The sequence below is a fragment of the Pipistrellus kuhlii genome, unplaced genomic scaffold, assembly GCF_014108245.1.
Source record: "Pipistrellus kuhlii isolate mPipKuh1 unplaced genomic scaffold, mPipKuh1.p scaffold_m20_p_4, whole genome shotgun sequence".
NCBI classification, from domain to species: domain Eukaryota; kingdom Metazoa; phylum Chordata; class Mammalia; order Chiroptera; family Vespertilionidae; genus Pipistrellus; species Pipistrellus kuhlii.
This window is the reverse complement of record NW_023425540.1, coordinates 36747306-36768475: the sequence shown is the minus strand read 5'-3', so window position 1 is coordinate 36768475 and position 21170 is coordinate 36747306. Positions and strand designations below refer to the sequence as shown.

The 21170-nt window shown below is 45.5% G+C and overlaps 1 protein-coding gene across 4 annotated transcripts in view; it reads right to left on the bottom strand.

The window, feature by feature from the left end:
* The window catches only part of PDE8B (phosphodiesterase 8B), a 182940-nt gene that overhangs the window by 72309 nt on the left and 89461 nt on the right, over positions 1–21170 (bottom strand). For 2 of the 4 annotated variants that reach the window (XM_036409586.2, XM_036409582.2), the window contains one exon: positions 3586–3642. In XM_036409586.2, coding sequence (XP_036265479.1) covers positions 3586–3642 — 57 coding nt within the window. Of the gene's footprint in view, positions 1–3585; positions 3680–21170 lie in introns of all 4 variants that reach the window. The other 2 variants (XM_036409585.2, XM_036409591.2) reach the window with 2 other exon arrangements.

Below are 21170 nucleotides of genomic sequence, written 5' to 3'. Positions count from 1 at the left end.
TCCAAGACTGGAAAATATGACTTGTGCTGTGAGTCACAGCCACGCACCAGGAGAGACAGACTCTCCAGCCCCCACTGAGCTTCTCCCTGACACACTTCCACAGTCCCCCTCCCAACAGCGCCGCCCCGCCAGCTCCTCATGTGGGAGCAAGTTTCCCCTGGTGAACTCAGACTCACGTCCCAAAATGTTCTTATCAAACAAGTTCCTCCCAAGCCCCAAGGGCTCTGGTTGATGTAGCTAATTAACATTTTTGACGTGCCAGTGAAGTAACCGGATATTTTCCTCCAAGAAAGCAAAGACAAAAACAAAAACGAAGGCACCAAAACATAGTATAGTTCTTTTTTTTTTTTAAGACGGTTGCAATGTCAGTGGTAGGAGCACACACAAAAAAAGCAACACTAGATATCATTACCCCTAGAATGAGAGTGCTACAACAATCAATAAAAAACATATCCTCAGGTGAGAATATTAACAGTATCAGTAACAAAGGCATCAAAGCAATTTAATGGAGTAAGGGATGTATAGTCTTTTCAACAAGTAGAGCTGGAACAATTTGACATCAATATGAGAAAAGAAATGAGCCTTGACCTCCATATCACACCATACACAAAAATGAACTTGACATAGAATATAGATCTAAAATTAAAAGTTAAAACATTTCTAGAAGAAAAATTATCTTCTCAACCTGGGAATAGGTCAAGATTCCAAGAACACAAAAAGTAATGACCATAAAAGAAGTGCTGAATTAGACTATGATTAGACAAAATTAAGAATTTTGCTCTAAAGCCAGACTTATGAACATGAATAGAAAAGCCACAGGTTGGAAGAAAATGTTCTCAAAATCTGATAAAGGACTTGTAATAAGAATATGTAAAGAACTCCCACAACTCAATTACTTTGAAAAAGTCAACCCAATAAAAATAGGCAGAAGATCTAACCAAACATTCACAAAAGAAGATAAAGAAATGGCTAATATCCAAACAAAAAAGCGATGAAAAAAATGAAAATTTAACCATAAGAAATTATTACTCACCCACTAGATCAGCTAAAATCAAGAGACTGAAACATCAAATACAACTAAGGATTTGGAGTAACCAGAACTCCCTTATTGCTTGTAGGAGTATAAAATGATATAGCCACTTTGAGAAAAGATCTGGAAGTACCTTATCTTATAAAAGTAAGCACACCATTATTTTATTTCGGAGGTTTAAGCAAGATAATTAGGCAACTAAAATAAGATAAAAGAAGCATTTAGACTAGAAAAGAATAATGATAGATTTTGTATATAGAAAATCCTAAGAAATCTACAAAAAACTGTAAGAGCTAATAAGAGTTCAGCAAGGTTGCAGAATACAACATCAATATACAAAAATAAAATGTACTTCTATACCGTAGCAATGAACAAACCACTCTATCAAAATGAAATTAAGAAAGACATTTATATTAATGATTAAAAGACAAAACGTTAACATTGTAATAACTCAAAATTGATGTACAGATTTATAGCAACCATTATAAAAATTCCAACTGGTCCCCTCCACCCCAAAATTAACAAACTGGTCCTTAAATTCATATGAAGATGCAAAGGACAAAGCCAAAACAATCTCGAAAGGTAAGGAGAAAGTTGTGGGACTCATATCTCAAAGACAGTGTCCAGAAATGACCACTCATAATTATGGTCAGTTGAATTTTGACAAAGGTGCCAAGACAATGCAACAGGAAAAGAATATTAACCCATAGAAGCGACTGGGACAACTAGATACCCACATGCAAAAGAATAAAGCCCTACCTCACACCACATACAAAAACTAACTCCACATGGACCACAGAGCTAAATCTATAAAACTCTTAGAAAAACAAAGGAATAAATCAGGGACCTTAGATTAGACCATCTATTCTTATATATGACAGCAAAACAATGTTAAATAAAAATTCCAGAATGATGCATACAGCCTGTTAGCTTTCAAATAAAGCAAAAAAATATTTAAGACAAAATATTATGCATACATGTGTAGAATACATATACAAATGCCTATCATAATCAACCTCCAATTAGAAGTTACTCTTAGGGAGGCAAAAGAATAAATAAGGGCTTAAACAGTGTCTGTAGTCTCTTGTTTCTGAGTTTTTTTCAGGCAAACAGAGTATACTGTCAGTATTTGAAAGAAGTGCGTATGGGTATATACATATAAACTTTATGAATATTTGAAATACTTTACAATTTGACAAATTACATCTTTAAAAAAAGAGAGACTTCCTTATCATGAGCATTCATTGCCAATAAGCACAGGGCAAAAATGTAAGTAAATTAAACAAACAGATCTAGAAAACTATAACAACCCCAAGAAATATTCTGAAAGTTGTTTTGGGAATAAATACTGTTATTAGATCCCTTGTCATTGCCTCTATTCAAAATGGACTATAAAGTGCGTGCACACAGAATGATTACTGGAATTTTCCACTTGTATTCTATACAGACAATTGTGGCTTGTGTTTATTTTAGTAAATATCTCTCTCACTCTCTCTCTCCCCTCCCCCCCCTCCTAATTTTGTTTTCATCAAAATTTCCCAAGCTTAAATCTCTTCCTTTTGTGTTTTTTTCCCCCTTTCCCAAGATTTGCATTTCCTTTTCCAAGCAACGGTAAAATCTTATTTTCTTTTCCATTTGCTCATAAATCAAACAATACGTTTCCTTGGTTGGTTTTCACTTCCATTTACATGCCACTTGATGTGTTTATATCTCCACTGCATCTTCACTTGTCCCAAGTGCAGGACAAGCTTCCTGGTGCTAACAAGCCACAGGAAGGAGGCCAGCGAGGAGGAGGTTCACTTATTTAGACCTACCAGGACGATGTGTACGCAGACGGGGTAGCAATTCTCTAAAAGATCCCTGAAGAGGCCGTGGGGAGCTGGAGGGCCTGGAGGGAGGGCACCCCTGCTGTTCCCTGGGTGTTAGAGCCCAAAAGGCCGCCTGGCTCTAGCCACATGGGACAAGAAAGGGGAGCCTTTTGTCATTTTTCTCTTCCCAGCCAACAACAGTTATCTTTTATTGAGTGCCTTTCATGGCCAGTCAGTCTTCTAGGTTGCTATTCCATTTAACTCCTAATTCACTATGGGAGAGGCATTATCTCCACTTCCCACACAGGGCCCTGGGCAGAGAAATGGAGCAATATATGCAAGGTGCCGCAGCTGGCTAAAGGCAGAGCCAGGATTCACACCCAGCTGTGGCTCAGGCAGAGCCCCGCCCTTCAGCATGTACACCCCTTCCCTTCCCGGCTGCAGCAGGATTGGGGCAGACTAATTTTGTGGTGGAAGAGTTGTTCTCCTTCATAGTCCATCATGCAACCATATTTAGACTCAAAATAGGGCAATGTTTAAGTCTGCAAAAAAAAATTTTTTTGATTTCTCTAGTATGACTTTAATAAAAGCAAGCAAGACCCATATGTACACACTGTGTATTATGTACAGGCATGTATGTAGGGGCAAGGATGGCTATCTACCATGGTACCAGAAAGGCCGCTCAGACGCTGCTCATGTAGCCATGTGCTCTGGGAACAAAGCGCCTACTGCGTGATGGAGGCGTACCTGGATCGGATCCTGCGTCAGTCTCATGGGCCCAATGCGTACCTCCGCAGAAGACACCTGCTAAACAAAGGACAGCACATGAGATGTCTCACGTCTGAAACGACAAGAAACAACAAATTCTTCCTTACACAGGACAGTACATATGCCTCTGTGCAGATGCTAAACAGATTCATCTCATTCATCTGGAGACAGCTTTCAAGACACCATGTCCACACAATCCTGGTTTTGGAAGAGGATACATACCTTTATATGCACTAATAATGTCTGGGAGGTTATATTCCCAAATGCTAAATGGTGGAATTTCGGGTTATTTTTACTTTAAATGCATGGATTTTTACAACAAGCATGTAATGGTTTATGGGAGGAAACACCTGAATTCAATAACTACTTACAGGGCACCTACCATGTGTGGGCACCATGCAAGACTGTTATTCTGAAAATCCAAAAGACTAAACATTTCAAGTGTGGAAGCTAAAGCATTTCTAAGGCTTAAGAGGTGTTCCAATCAGGTGTCTTCAAACTACAGCCCGCGGGCCACATGCGGCCCGCAGAGGAGTCTGATCCGGCCCGCCAGGTTTTTTGGGCAGTGAGCGCAGCCGAGGTGTTACAGTAGGAATTAGTAGTTCATATAGTCCGGCCCTCCAGCTCTCTGAGGGACCGTGATCTGGCCCCCACTTTAAAAAGTTTGAGGACCCCTGGAGATCTTACTTTTCTTATCTTCATGCTTCAGTATGAGGAATAAACAGCTTACTCTTGCCCGTGCTTACTAGGAATAGATTACTCATGTCAACTGTATCTCCTCAAAGAAACGCCCTGGGCCCTAGCAGGTTTGGCTCAGTGGTAGAGCATTGGACTGGAGACTGGAAGGTCCCGGGTTCAATTCCAGCTAAGGGCACATGCTTGGGCTGCGGGCTCGATCCCCAGTAGGGGGCGTGCAGGAGGCAGCCAATCAGTGATACTCTCATCATTGATGTTTCTGTCTCTCCCTCTCCCTTCCTCTCTGAAATCAATAAAAATATACTTAAAAAAAGAAAAAGAAAGAAGGAACGCCCCGGCATGACCACAAGTCCCCACGGCTCAGGCACGAGCTAAGTGGTTCACTGGCCAATGCTGTCTGACTGCCCTTGGCTGCAAGCGCAAAGCCTGTGCGTGCATTTCTAATCACGGTACCTGGGCTTCTAAAATTGCCTTGTCGTTAAACAATGGCATTGAAGATCTTGGCCTCCCCGCCACGGATTCTCCAAGAGGCTGAAGATTCTCTCACTATTTGGGAGCTTATCCGCACTCCACACACTACGGTGGCCCCTGTCAGTCCGATGGGACACCGTCAGCAATGACCCAAGGATGAGAGGAGGCTTTATCCGTTAAAACACAAACAGGAAAACCTACACTTTGTACTTTGAGAACTAAAAATTGTACCTTTCTTCCCCTCTCCCCATGCTTAACTCCTGGTGGCATGAATTTTCTCCAAAGCATCACCACCAGCTGCTGACATTCTTTTCATTCTGTAAGGGTGAGTCCCCTCCCTCCACCAGCATCACCTGTGCAGAAAAGACACTGGGGGGACTTTGGCCTCACCACACACTGCCAGCAGAAAGCTCTGAGCTCCCTGGTGACAGTCATCCAAGGCTCCTGGCCCCTGTGATGGGTCCTCAGGAGGGCAAAGCTTCACTCTCTTGCTCTGCTTGGCAAGGCGCCTCCACACAGCGGGTCCTTCCAGCAGGCCTGGTGCGACTCAAGCCAGCTCGGGGCCTCGAGGCCCCAAGCCGCTCGACCAGTGAGAAGTTCCTGCTGGCTCCGGGTAAAAGTGTCACACTCGAGTTGAGCACATCACTCTGAACGCCCCGTTTCTCTAAGCAAAGCAATGTCCTGCCAGGTGCCTGAGCCAATACCAGCACCCAGTGTCACGGACAGCCCAAGAGGAATTCCACCACAGAGCCCATCACCAGGCCTCCTGCGTCACTGGGACGCTAGCCCCACCCAGCTCCACTCTGAAAGCAGATTTTATTGTAAAAACAGACACGCTCCCTTGAAAGCAGCACCACTGCCAGAGTTTATTAAACTAAAAAGTTAATGATTAAAAAGCGAAGCCAATCTGGGGTAGCAAGGAAGATTTGATTGGTAATCTGGGATACCCTTTCTCTCAGTGATCTTTCTCGAGTTCACTACCCTCACCCCCCCCAGAAACCCTGGCCTAACAAGACCACCTGTTAATGGTTTCTCCAGAAAAATGCTACAGAGGGGTCATCCAGGGGCAGAAAATAAGCACATGATATAAGAAATCAATGAAAGCTTTAAAGGAATAAAGTAAAGAGGGAGTCTCTTTGGAAGGCCAAGACTGGGAGAAAGGCAATGACTGTTGAAAAAATAATTATAATTCACATCTAACCAGTGCAGTGCTGTAGACTTTGTCAGAAACCAATACGTGCATGAAGACACTCAACATTTTAAATACCTCAGGACTGTGGGACCCCACTCCCAGCCCCGTTCTGTCCCAGCAGTGTGCTGGGCACTGTTACCCGCGTCACCTCAGAGGGAGACGGGCAATGGCCACTGCGTGACGGCATGGAGTTTGAAAGAGAGCACCCGGTCTAGAAGAAGACACAGTTTTCCTACCCAAAGACAGGAAAGGCCCACTTTCTCCACAGCCAGGATTTTAACCTCTGCCTGACCCAGCTCAGCAGGAAGCTGCCACCTGAGGCAGAGCCCAGCAGAGGAACCACAAGGCTCATGAGCCTCTCTCAGACCCCGCCCCTCCCATCCCTACTCCTCTCCTTCCTCCCACCCACTCACATCTCCACTGCCATTTACTGTTTACTGGCTTCCCTAGTCCTGACCCACACTTGGCTTCCTTTTTCCCTCCTCCCAGTCATCTGACCTTGGCTTCCATGCCCAAGGGAGGGCAACTCCCCCACAGAACCCAGAACCACTGCTCACTGGCTCTGAGGGCTGGAGGAAAGTCTGCAGCAGGTATGTTCACAGACAGCAGTTGGCAGAGTTCTGTTCCTGACACAGGCGTCTCACTGCCTGCATTTCACCAATTTGTAAGGGCCAATTATGAACAGAAACAGGAGGCCATTTACTGATGTCTGTGTAGCCAGGCCAAGATTCGCTACTTCAAAGAGTGAACTTTGAGCAACTGCAGACGCACACATCCTCAATTAGTATATTAGCTGCGATTCCAGGAAGTGACCATGTCTGCCAAGGACACGGAAGCAAGAAGGCGGTGGGGTCATAGGTAACACAATTCCAAGCCCTGAGAGGAGGGGAGGATGGGACGATAGTATGGAAAGGCAAGCTTCCTAGCCACTCCAGCCACATGGCTTTTCCCAGCAGCCCCAGGAGGAAGGACTGCTGACCGACAGTGCAGTGCTGCCTGTCCAACAATCATAGTGTATCAAGTATTTGTCTGTACATGGTGACATACACACAAACACATATACATGTAGCAGGGCCACCAATTCACATTCAGATGAACTGGCTCTTTAAAGGAAATAAATAGTCTTGTTTTGTAGCATTTGCTAATTCTAAATACTTTCACCTTAGCCAGTCACAAGCTGACAACATATGCCCCTGGATATGCAATTAGGAATATATCTTTCCATTCAGAAGACCTATGAGTGGCAAACTCATTCAGTCTTTGTTGATTTGCAAATGTCTAGCACTGGCTTTTATTGGATAGGTTAGCAAGATTCAGAATTGTGGTTGATACGTATTTCCCTCAGAAGTTGAGAGAAAGGAGATAGATAATACTTCTAGTTTTGAAGGTGGGGAGATCAAGGAAGGCTTTGTGCAGACAAGTAGGTCATGAAGAATAGGAAGATACAGAGATAGGGCTGGAAGAGGAAATTTTCAGGCTTACAGAAAACACTAGAGGCTCAGTGCACAAAATTCAAGTACAGTAGGGTCCCAGTGCCTGCCCAGGCTACCAGCTGCTGGCTGGGGCATTCCTTTGTTCCACACTGGCCCCTGGTGATGAGTGCATGTCATAGTGAGTGATTGAACTCACAGCCAAACTACCAAGGAGGCACTTTGCATATTAGACAGACACACACACACACACACACACACACACACACTAGTAGCCCATTGCACAATATTGCACGTAGCAGACTACCTGCCACTTCCGCAGGAGCCAGCAGGAATTACAGCATGCCGCCGGGAGCCACACTGCTTCTATGGCTTCTGCAGGAGCAGGGAGGGACCCACACTGCTTCTGCGGGAGGCAGGCCCACCGTCTCCTCTCGAGGCTTGCACTTGGCCACAGAGGCTGTAGGCCGGACACCCCTATCCCTGTCTGTGTCCACTCAGGTTCCAGAAAGCTGGCCCAAGTTGGGCTCAGCAGCTCGCCGGACCGTGTCTCCGTCTCCATCTCCTTTCTGGGCCTTACCTGTGTGCGCAACCCCCTCCTGTCTGCTTGTGACTCATTATAGAGTCCTGGCCTAATTTGCATATCTCCCACCCCTCTACACACACACACACACACACACACACACACACACACACACACACTAGAGGCCTGGTGTATGAATTCATGCACGGATGGGGTCCTGCCAGCCCATCTGGATCGGGGCCTATTGGGCCAAGCCGGACAGGGGGAGGGCCCTGGAGAAGACCCACTGAGCTGGAGGTGAACATGGACCCCAGCTTTCTAGGAAGGATGGCCGGTGCCCTGGCAGTGGCTGTGCAACTGGCCCTGAGGCCCTCAGGCTCAGCAGCGGCACTGGTGATGGCCCCTGCAGCTGGCACATCATAGCAATCGATGATTCTGGTCATTCTGCCATAACAGTCGCTGGGCTTTTATTATAAAGACTAGAAGTCCAGTGCACAAATTCGTGTATGGGGGATTCCCCTCAGCCCAGACTGCACTCTCTCCAATCTGGGACCCCTCGGGAGATGTCGGACTGCTGGTCATGTTTGACTGCAGCTGGACATTCCTCTCGCAATCCTGGACTGCTGGCTCCTAATTGCTCACCTGCCTGCCTGGTCACTCCTAACTGCCTCCACCCACCCCCTGCTGGCCTAATCACCCCTCACTGCCTCTGTTTGCTGGCCTGATCATCCCTAACTGCACCCCCAACCACCGGCCTGGTCGCCCCTAACTGACCCCTGCTGCTGGCCAGTTTGTCCCCAACTGCTCTCTTCCTGTTGGCCTGGTCATTCCTAACTGCCCCCCCCCCCCCCCCGCCAGCCTGGTCATCCCTAACTGCCCCAGCCGCCGACCTAGTCACCCCTCGCTGCCCCTGCTAGCCTAATCGCCCCCAACTTCCCCTCCTCCATTGGCTAGTTCCCCCAAATGCACCCCCTGGCCAGCCTGGTCACCCTCAACTGCCCTCCTCCACCAGCCTGGTCACCTCTTACTGCGCCCTCCTCCCCTCTTCACTGGCCTGGTTGCCCCATGCAGCCTGCTATTCAGTTGTTTGGTTATTCCTCACTAAACCCCTGCTGGCCTGGTCACCCCACACAGCCTGATTGTTCAGTCGTTTGGTCATCCCTCGGGCCAGCCCTGGATGTCTGGGAGCCGATATCCAAGGCTTGCCTGTGCTTTGGGCCAGCCATGGGTGGCTGGGGGACTGAGGGGACTGGGCACCACTATCTTGTGGCTGTGGGCTCCACCATCTTTGATGGTATGGCCGTCAATTAGCATATTCCTTCCTTATTGGTTGTGGGTTCATCTTTGTGAGGGGGTGATGGTCAGTTAGCATATTCCCTCTTTATTAGATAGGAGAGGCAAATGCATGGAGGCAAGTATGCAAAGGTACAATGGGGAGGAAACATGATCTGGAGTGGCTGTATTAGAGACTATGAAAGTGAAGACTGGGAGAGTTGGGGCCAGAGAGGAGACTGGAAGGAACCCTCTTTTTATCCTTTGGCACCAACCTCACTGCAGGCCACTGAGCAGAGAATTAGCAGGTTTCATGACTTGGAGGAAAAGCACACATTTGGCTTACCTACTTTCTGAATAGATAATAACAGATTTAGCAAAAAACAGAGACACTGCTATGAGTGGAAACTACAGCATTGAAAGCAAGTGGAGAAAATATATCTCAATGATCAAGAAAAAATACACCCTCCCCCCCTCCCAACACACACACACACAGCTTGGCCTCATTTCAGTGGGTGAATGCCAGCTGGTGCAGGGGAGGCAGCTGAAAGACAGAATCTCCACTGGAGAGGAACCAGGTAGTTCAGGTTGGCTAGTTCCCCTGTCCTTGCACCACATTCTCGGGGGGGGGGGGGGGGGGGGGGCAATTGCCATGCTCTTAGTACTGCCAGCTTCAGGAATGTTGCTAAATTACCTGGGTTGGAGGAAGGAGGAGAATTCAGGAAGAAAAGTGGTCACACAATAAGCCCTTCCTACCCCATCTGCTCAGCATAATTTCCTCATCCTGGAGGGGCACTCACATGCCTCCTCCCCCAGCTGAAGGCTGTTGGAACCCAGCTGTGTCACCATAGAGCTGATGATACTCTTCCCTCCTGTACTTCACAGCACCGACTTTACTGCTCCTTTAACATCCTCTCCTTGGCAAGGCTACTTTTCTTAAGGACAAAGACTCTTTTTCACAATCTTACCCCCAGCATCTCGAAGATGCTAAAAAATGCTGGTGCTCAATAAATTAATGGAATTGAATTCAACTGCTCAATAAATTAATGGAATTGAATTCAGATGACACAGATGTCAAGTAACAGAGTCATGACCAAGACTCCATTTTTCCTGACCCCCAGGGCACTGCTCTTCCATTATGCTCCAAATTTTAGAGAATTCTGACTGTACTGCCCACCTTTCTGGGCTCGTTCTGATTCTGCAAAACAGCTGATCACTGCTGACAGGGCTGCCACCAGGACCAAGAAGGAGAAGGGAGGGTGTGCAGGTGTGTTTGGGTGCAGGGTGTCCCATAACTTCTATCTCCCAGCAATAAGCTCCAAGTCCGAATCTTCTCCACTTCAGCCATTTCTCCTTGGGAACCCCTCCCCTCCCACGCCCGCAGCACTGAAGGGTCACACAGAGGTGTGCACTCACACATAGCTCAGGGCAAGCTGCCTTCTTGAGAGGGAGTTTCTACTGTAAAGATCACTTTTCACTCACAACAAGGATCAGCTCAGGCTCAGGAACAGGCCTTTTAAAATGCCCTTAGTCAACTCTGCTTGTTGCCCTGTTAGCTCTGATTTTAAAATATTATTTCTCTCAAGGTGTCTCATCTAACCTCCATTGACAGGCCAAACTTCTTCCTTCCTTCCTTCCTTCCTTCTTTCTTTCCCCCCCCCCCTTCCCTCTTTTGAGCTCTCCGTAAGTAAAGATTTGACTTTTGTCTTGTTCATGGGCCTATGCCTTCCTGGCTGATGGGCCACAGCACTCACCACGAGGCTGGACATCCCTGACTCATCCTGGTCTCCACTTCCCAGGCCACTGCCCTCAGCACATGCAGAGTGCTCCTCCCAGCCCCGGACCTCTGTGGTCAGCTCTGCCCTCACACCAGCTTCAAGCACTCACCTTGCTTTGATTCTGGCCACTCTCTGGCACCTCCTGGCACCTCTGCTGCCCTGGCCATCTAGTGCCCAGCACGTGGGCCTGATCCTCCCCTCACCTTCCTGCTTCCAATTCTCTGATCCACAAGTCCTGTATACCGGGGGGGCTTTTCAAACATATCAAAGCCTACGTCCTATTTCAAACCAACAAAATCAGAATCTGTAAGGATGGGTCCAGGTGTCAGTATTTTTAAATCTCCTCAGGTGCAGTCAGGGTTGAGAACCACTAATCTATTCTTCTGAGTAGATATGTCTGTCATACTCTATTACATGTTCATTTATTCAACAAATTTCAACAGAGCAACTAAACCCACCCAGACTCAGCCATACCTGAACCCAGACACCATGGGATTTCCTCAAGATACCCCCTCCAACAATACAAGATTATCACTTAGGCAAGAGGAAGATATAGTTCTTTACATTTGATGAATTATTTCCCCCAAATAGTATCTGTGAATTAGAATAAAAATAGATATTTCTTTTGTAGTTTTTATTAAACACACACACACACACACACACACACACACACACACCCCATACATACACAAACCATTCACACATATAGAAGATTAGTCCTAGCCATGAGATACAGTGGGTGACATAGCCTTAAACTTTGTGTTTTATGCTCTGCTGTTTAAAATAGTACATTAATTTGGCAGTATGATTTTTATCACATAAATATAAACATACAAATATCTATTCATCAAAATACAAACATAAAAGATCAATTTTACTTTAAAACTTCTATTCATCGAAAACAATCTCAAACACATAAACGCTGTAAAAACAGAGAGAAGAAAGATAGGTTAGACCTCAAGAAATGATACCTAAAATATAGGAAACCAACAAGTGCTAGTAACCAGAACACATAACAGCTCTGAAAAGTCAATAAAAAGACAACCAAGATGAAAGTTGAGCAAAAGTCTAAAAAATAAATTCACAGAAGAGAAAATATGGGTATGAAGAAATGCTCCACCTTTAGTTACAAGGAAAAGAAAAGGTTTACATGACAACAAGGTACTATGTCACACCAGCCATTTTTTAAAGCAACAGAGTGGTAGAATTATGAAGTCAAACCCTATCTAGCATGGGCAAGGAGGGAAACCCACAGGGGCTCATGTATTGTTGGTGGGTGTGAAAAACATTTTGGAAATTTCTATTAAAGATGAAGGAGTACGTATCCTGCAATCCAACTCCTACGTGAGTGCTTCTCTGGGGTATGCATATAAAGAGGCATTTATAAGAATATTTGGAGCATATTTACTACTAAAATTTGGAAAGAGCCTAATCCGTAATCCATTAACATCCATCACCAGAAAAAAAAAAAGAATATATTGAGGAATAGCCATACAAGGAAATAGACAACGAAAACAAATCAACTAGAGCTACCCATTCAAAATAAATGGACCTCACAAACATCAAATTAAAAGTTTAAAATGCATACATGCCTTAGAATACTACTTAGATAAGGTTTTAAAATATGAAGACAAATACAGTTTAGGAATATACTGTAACCATATGGAGAAATGCTTGTCAATTCCCGATTGAGGCAAGTGGCCTGCTGTTGAGGGATACATCCAGGGAAAGCAATACCGGGCTTCAAACACTGTTCATGATCTATCTTCTCACGCAGAGAGGAGCACACGTACGTCTTACTGAATTACACTTTCTAGTTTGTTGCCGATCTTACATAGTGCAAAACAAATGTAAAATGTATTTCATTCTTTTTGGAGAGGCCTGTTTCCTATGTTTGGGTTAACATGAATTGAGCAGTAGCCACTACATACATATTCTACAGATGCTATGTTTTCTTAACAAAGTCTCTGTTGGGTAACATAAGATGCTGTGTTTAAAATTCCTCAGAATACGGACTGTTTCCCTGAAACATGAGATGAAATCCTAGAAGACTGGGCTGGGGCTCAGGACACTTTGCCCAAGATAAGGAACTGTCCTGCACCTCAGGGAGGTGGGAGGGGCTGAGGAATCCCCCACACAATCCTCTCGCGGGACAGTCAGCACCTCACTTCTTCACAGCGAGAGGAGTTAAAGCCTCCGAGAGGCTAAGTGACGCACTCGAGAGGCGGAGCTGAGATGTAAGCCCAGGCCCACCTTACTTGGAAGGCCATGCTCTTATTCCCATATTCACTTGTATCTCAGTTTGTCCCAGGAAGCCTTACATGGTGGGTGTACAGAGAGACGTTCAATAGAAGTTCTAACGTGACTTGTAAACAAGCAGGGAAAGAGCGGGCTGGCTAAGCAATAAGGAGCCCAGGGGAGAGGATGTGGGGAGGCGGTCAGTGTGTGCGGCTGTCACACCAACAGCTACCAACAAGGGCGCTGCCCTCTGCTGACCCCGTGTGCCAGCGTAGACAGCGGTGGGCTTTCCAGCACCCCATCTTACAACGCCCCCACCCGTGCCCTCTCCCCAACTCCCAGTCACTCTGGGTGACAAGGCTGTTCTTCCTTTCTTTTTAAAATATATTTTATTGATTTTTTTACAGGGAGGAAGGGAGAGAGAGAGTCAGAAACATGGATAAAGAGAATCATCAATCAGCTGCCTCTTGCACACCCCCTACTGGGGATGTGCCCACAACCAAGGCACATGCCCTTGACAGGAATCGAACCTGGGACATTTCAGTCCGCAGACCGACGCTCTATCCACTGAGCCAAACCGGTTTCGGCAGGCTGTCCTTTCTTAAGACAAATTATTACTACACTAGTGAGCATCCCCGGGCAAGTGGAGGCGAGGACGATACAGCCTGCTCCTCCTGGAACAACGCCGTAGGAAGGGAGAGGCCGTGCTCCCGGTGGCAGGGAGGCGGCGATTAAAAATCAGCACAGAAGTCACCGGAGGGAGTCAGACACAGGAAACGGGGCCAGCAGAGTCTGATGGAGACACCGTCCCCTCCCCACCAACATCAGATGAAAGAGAGAACTGTACAAACAACACAGTCCTGTCATCTACGGACATGAGAAAAGAAGCAGCCTACTATCTATTATGGGTGGAAATGGAAAGGAAAAAAAAAAATGGTTCAGAATGCAATCCACGAGATGGCGAGGACCGGGAAGGAGGCTGGTGCAAGGCTGCCTAAGACAATGAGCATTCTCTTTAGATGGGGAGAAAACAAAAAAAAACCGAACTAATCTCAATGTTATGATTATTTCAAAAGGCTTTACCTCATGCGTACAAGGCAAGAATAAAGGCACGAAGCTTTCCTGAGTGTAACGATTCAGCCACAGGGTCCCTGGGGCCAGAGAGTGTAAAAACACCACCATTCCCAGACTCCTGAGGTCAAATGCAGAGTCTGGCTTGGAAAGCAGGGGAATTTAACGGCAACCGCAAAACGTGACATCCCTCCACTAACTTCCTTCCTTTTATTAGGGGTATTACTGATAATAGAAACTATGGGATGATGTCACGCATTTAAAATTACCTTGTGTAACAGAAGACAAGCAAAGAACAGCGAACAGCAGCTTTTCTTTTATTAGTCAGGAGGCAATTATTCAGATTATGGAAAAACCCAACATTTCAGGTGCTCTGCTCTATGCCTTCTCCTTCACATTAAGTGAAGATGAGAAAAAGTGGGGAGGGATGATATTCTATTCGTCACTTCTGCTACAGGGCCAGCAAGCAGTTCTGGTAAATAGATTTGCTGGGCAAGGAGACGGAAACCATCTGCGAAAATGAGTTGGAGACTTCCTGTGGATTTCAATTATCCATCCTCCTCTGCCCTCAGTTTTGCCATCGATAAGCCAGAGCTGCCTCAGAGAACCCAGAGCTAAACGTCTTCCCCGCTTAGCTCCAGGAAAGTCTCACACTCGGTCCCTGGTGATGCTGAAGCAACTCCGGCCTTCCAGTCACATCCGGGACTGCACCAAAAGTTCAACCATGCCGGCTTTCCGACTCTGTATGGCAGTCAGGGCCACACACACAGGTGAACTGCAACCATCGGCCTCCGGGTCCACAGATCACATAGACCTGGGAGACACACACACACACACACACACACACACACACACACACACACACGAATCAGCCTCAAAAGGATTCCCATTTAAATACTAACCCCATGTCAACAAATCCCACTGAAAAGTCACTCAGGAGAAGGCACCTGCAAAAATGTAAATGCCTTCCTTTTTTAAGAAGAATTTTACTTAATGGGCAGACACAATTATTTCCAAATCATTATTTGTAAAGAAGAACAGTTCACACCCTAAAGATGTAAAGCCTAAGTGAAGCACCTTACAATGAAAACCTCAACACTTACAGAAGCTTAGCATACACGACGGCTGCCCCTGAGACCAGCAGGCTCACCCTGATAAGTCTCCCCGGGGACCTGTGACCCCTCCCCTTGACCTAACCAAGGTCCTCAAAAGGCCAGCACCTAGCCACTGTGCCGTGACCTTCCGGTTCCCCCGCAGCCTACGTCAAAAGCCAATGTGGCCACACCCACAGTCTCAGGGGTCTTCAAACTGCGGCCCGCAGAGGAGTCTGATCCGGCCCGCCAGGTTTTTTGGGCAGTGAGTGCAGCCGAGGTGTTACAGTAGGAATTAGTAGTTCATATAGTCCGGCCCTCCAGCTCTCTGAGGGACCGTGATCTGGCCCCCACTTTAAAAAGTTTGAGGACGCCTGGCAGTTTCTTCTTTAAACACACTCGTGGTTTGTTAGTAAGTATTCGGGGAAGAGACTATGGGAGCACCACGGGGTGGAAACAGACTCTTTAAGGGCGTGTGTTTTTAAGGCCACCAGGGCAGCACCCTCCTCTGCACCCGGGGTTGGAAAGGTACACGGAATAAATGTGTCCACTGCTGGAAGGAAAGAAGAAAACTCCCAAGCACAGTGAAAGATAAACTGAGTCCCAAAAGTCCACTGTTTTCTCCAACCAAAGTGCATTTCCTTTAAGAAGCGGCTCCAACTCACAACCTACCTGGGGTCCTCTCACATCTTCCTCTCCTCGTTCTTGGCCGGAGAACAGGCCGGATTGCTCACTCCTGTCCCACAGACAGAGGGAAAGTGAGAGCTCCCTTTTAATTCTGCTCTAAAGCTCGCCCACTTGCTCATGCTGATAAGCCCCGCGCTCTCCCCTTTCTGTGCTCCAGGCATTAAAATACCTTCGGAGAGCACAGCGTTCTGCAATTAACTCAATGGTGGAAAGCAATAAGCCAGAGAGGTACCTGCAGGGTGCCTTGGGAACGCAGGTGAGATGCGTTTTGCGCCCTCTGGGAACTCAGGCACGCTTCTCAGAATCCCCACCAGCGTTCCGTGATGGAGGAGTGAGAATGAGCCAGGTGTAGACAGACGGTGAGAGAGACATCACAGGCCCACAGAATGCCACAGGAACGGCAGAGAGAGTTCCTGCAGACAACCACAAGCTGCGTGGCTGGCGAGGGAGGAAAGAGCCAGGACGCAGGTCACAGTTTGGCTGTGGTGAGAAGCTGGGGCTGACTGTTGGATTAGAGCAGGCATGGCTCCTTTTATTGCACTTTGCTTTATTGAGCTTCACAGATAGTGTGTGTGGTGTGTTTTTTGTTTGTTTGTTTGTTTGGTTTGGTTTGGTTTTACAAATTGAAGGCAAGACTCTTCACCATCAAAAAGATTAGACTCACTTCATTGTGGTGGGCTGGAACCAAACCCGCAGTGTCTCCAAGGTTTGCCTGTATTTAGCTGGGTCGTTCCAGTAGGAAGTATAGATAGACTAAAAACTGCGGCTCGAGAGCCACATGTGGCTCTTTGGCCCCTTGAGTGTGGCTCTTCCACAAAATACCATGGACTGGGCAAGTCTATTTTGAAGAAGTGGCCTTAGAAGAAGTTTAAATTTAAAACATTTGGCTCTCAAAAGAAATTTCAATCGTTGTACTGTTGATATTTGGCTCTATTGACTAGTGAGCTTGCAGAACACTGGACTAAGGGGTCAAGACTAGAAAGCCAGTAATCAGAAAGGAGCTGCTGCTGTGGTCTAGTCCAGTGGTTCTCAAAATGAAGTTCCTCAACCAGCAGCAGCAGCCTCACCTGGGACTTACTAGAATCGGGAAATCTCGATTCAGCTTCACCTGCTGAGTCACAAACTCTGGGCATGGGCCCTCACTGTGTATGCTGACTGGCCCAGGTGACTGTATGCTCACTAAAGTGTGACAGCCACTGATGTAGACAGGGGGTAACAAGTGCCTGCACTAGGAGCAGTGGTGGGGAACAAAAAGAAGAGCTGAATTAGAGGCAGACACAGTCTTAGAGTTAACTGAGGCCTGCGGACAGGGAGGGGCAGAAAGAGGAATTCAAGGATTTGGATTTGAATAATGGGGTGGGCCTGTCAGAGGTCAAGTGGACTTATGGGGGATGATGAGTTAAGCGCTGGACATGCAGAGTTTGAGATGTCTCAGGGCCACCCAACTTCTCAGTCTGTGAAGCATGTGAGTGACACCAGCATGGTGGAGGGGCAGTTAAAGCCATGCCATCGCTCAGAGCAGGAGACCACAGACAGAGCTCTGGAGACACCAGTTTTAGGGGCTGGGGAGAGGCAGAGAAGTCTACACAGAGCTGGAAGAAGGAAAGAGAAGAAAAGGGGGAGCAAGCTGATTCTTCCAGAACCTGTTACTTCCTCAGGATATAGCTAAGTAAGCTTTGTCATTAAAAGTAGGATCCATAAAAAATTGCTAAGTTGAACTTTATCAAAATGAAACACTTCTGCTTTTAAAAAGAAACTATGAAAAGGTAAACAACAGGTAGGGCAAAAATATTTTCAAACACATCCTGCCTAATAAAAGAGTAATATGCAAATTGACTGTCACTCCAAGACACAAGATGGCCACCCCCATGTGGTCAAAGATGGTTGCCTTCACGTGGACATAAGATGGTTTACAGGGGAGGGCAGCTGTGGGCAGTTAGGGGTGACCAGGCCAGCAGGGAAGGGCAGTTAGGGGCAATCGGGTCGGCTGGGGAGCAATTAGGTGTCAATCAGGCTGGCAGGGGAGGGTTTAGAAGAGGGTGACCATGCTAGCAGGCAGAAGTGGTTAGGGGCAATCAGGTAGAGGCAGTTGAGTGTTTGAGAGCCAGCAGTCCCCACTGAGATTGGGCCTAAATGGGCGGTCGGACATCCCTCAAGGGGTCCCAGATTGGAGAGGGTGTAGGCTGGGCTGAGGGACACCCCTCTCCCCCCAACCACCCTCCCAGCACGAATTTCATGCAAAGGTCTGCTAGTATCTGATAACTGACTTGTATCCGTAATTTACAAGTGCTAAAACTTAACAATAAGAAAACAAACAACCCAGTTGGAAAATGGAAAAATAATGGATAAAAACCTTGCCAAAGAATACATACAGCTGTCAAAAAGCACAGGCAAAGATACTTAACATCATTTGTCACAACAGAATTGCAAATTGAAACAATGGGATACTATTGCACACCTATTAGAATGGCCCAAATCCAAAAAATCTAACAATTCAAACCTGGTGAGGATGCGCAGCAATACATATTTAAAAGAGCAAAAGCAAAACACTTAAAAATAAATTATTTCATTAAAACATTTCTTCAGACTCACATTTACTGAGCTCTCACTGAATTCTAGTCATTGCAGGAAAAATGCTCACTAATAAATGGCTTGATTTGGATTTGAACTGTGCTTTTACATACCTTACATGCCAGATTACCTATGTAATCAGTACATTAATTAATCAGTATATTAATTACAATACTATAAGTATCGTGGCACAACTCTTTAAACTTGTAAAATGATTCTCAAAGTCACACAGAAGAATAGCCACCAGCAATGTGCTAACAAAATTATAAAGGAAGAGCTAAGAATATTTTGCTCTGCCAGATGTAACAACTGACTTCAAAGATACAACTACTAACACAGTGTGGTTCTAGCAGAGCCAGACAACAGAAAGCTTTGGAACACACACACACACACACACACCATATAAACATGTATATGACTTATATAGTTCTCTATTTCCTAGGCTTTCTATTATCTTTTATTGATCTCTCTGCTAGAGACATGCTGTCTTAGAAGTACGCTTTTAGCAAACAGTAAAAGTGTCATTTTATGTCAGTGGGGAAGAAGTGGATAATTCAATAATTTGGATAATGATAGGATGATTGGTTAAAACATGGAGGAAAATTAAGTTAACTTCATGTATCATAACAGATATCCAAATAACTTCCAGATGAAATTTTTAAATGGAAAAATACTCAATGAGAATATTTTTTTAAAAAAAAGGTGAATAGTTATATCATTGAAGGGCCTAGAATGCCTTGCTTAAAATAACATCAAACACATAAACACTACAGGAAATTATTGTTAGATTTTTGTTAATAAAATAAAACAAGTATAGTAAATAAAAAAACTGAGAAAAATATTTGTAATATATGCTAGAAGAGGAGATGGCGTATAGAGTTTTTTAAACCTCTAATAAAGACAATTATAAAAATGGCAAACATCCCAATTAAAAATGAGGCAATAAAGGACAGGCAATTCACAAAACCCTCACACAAATAAGACTACAAATTATGCAACACTCGGCTTCTCTGGCAATCCAAAAATGTAACTGAAAGATAGATTCTACATTTGCTTATCAAATTCCAAATGTTTTAAGTGATAACTCCCAGTGCTGTCGAAGGTCTGGGGAAACTAGTATTTTCCTGGCTGAACGAAGAGGAAAACTGTCCCCACGACAATGGGTCCCTTAACACACGCCAAATGCCATCAGGCGCTCTGTAACATAAATGGTTAAGACCTTACGTTGTGTTTGAGATTCTTTCCATCACAGTCCCCCTATCCCTGTATATGTACCTACCATGGTATGTATCATGTAATAATTTTGTCACCATAACCACAAACTGTCAGGGGTGGGGAGGACCCTAGGAGACAGATGCAAACTCCATCCAACCCCAGTCAGAGAACCAGTAAATGATCAGCTGTGACAGAATGTGTCCCAGCACCCAAAGCCCAAATCCATCTGCTACAACCGAGATTCACAGATATTTGGCAAGTGGGCGTCTAATTTAATACATCATGTAAAAGCTGAGAAAGCCCTTGGTAAGTGGGAGATTACTCTGCATTGGCACGAATGCAGGCTGCTGAAGAACTAAAGCTGCCAATGTTGTTACTCCGTAAAAGGTTTTTAATGTAACACCACATCTGAAGTACCTTTCCCCCATGTGTTCCCAAATGGTAATAACATTTGCGCCCTGGAGAAGGCAGATGCCAGGTCTGTGTTACTCATGGCTCTTTCCCCAGAGCTTGGCACAGCAGGCAGTTGACAAATGACATATTAGGATGATGATCTCTCATTCATTCTTTTGGAAAATCCTTCCTGAGCCCCACAGTAAGCCAATAAAAGGTGCCTTCCATTTGTAATCTAACTCAACAAACTGGATCTGGACAGCATGCTTTTTTCTTTAGCCTGACTTGCTTACATGAAAACGCAATTGTCAACTTCTGGACCAGTTAACTTTGCCCCCTCTTTCCCGGCAATGTCACAGAATGTAGAGAGCTGCTTTATGTTCTCACTCAGATTATTAGAAAATACTCTTCCAGGCACTGAAGCCATGGTGAAGGATTTTCCAAGAATTTTACAAATTGTCAAATAAGGCCCAAGAGGGTCTATGGTGTGTTCAAGGTCACAAGCAGTGTGATGTCACCCTGGGGTAAAGTCAAGATCTCTGGGCTGGAGGCCAGTGATACTCCCAGCATGCCCCCAGGCGCTTCCTGGTAACCACCAAAATGCTCCCCCTTTAAAAACAGAGGCACAGAATATCACATTCTCAGGCCTTGCACAGATAAGATGTTGGAATAGATTTGTGGCCAGCTTTATTCTCAATTCTTAATTCATGATTCTGCTAACAATTTAATGTAAGAACCTATAAGTACAGACCATGGGCTTGAGTGAATGGCAGATAAGCCACAAAGTTAAGAGCCTTTACTAGCGATTCTAGAAGAGATGATAAGTTATTCTTAAATGAAGAGGTTAGTTATGAGTTTTAAAATTTCCTCGTATGTCTCATTTTATCATTTTACAAAGCTTAGTGTAGAATCTGATATAAAAGAAGACAGATTAAT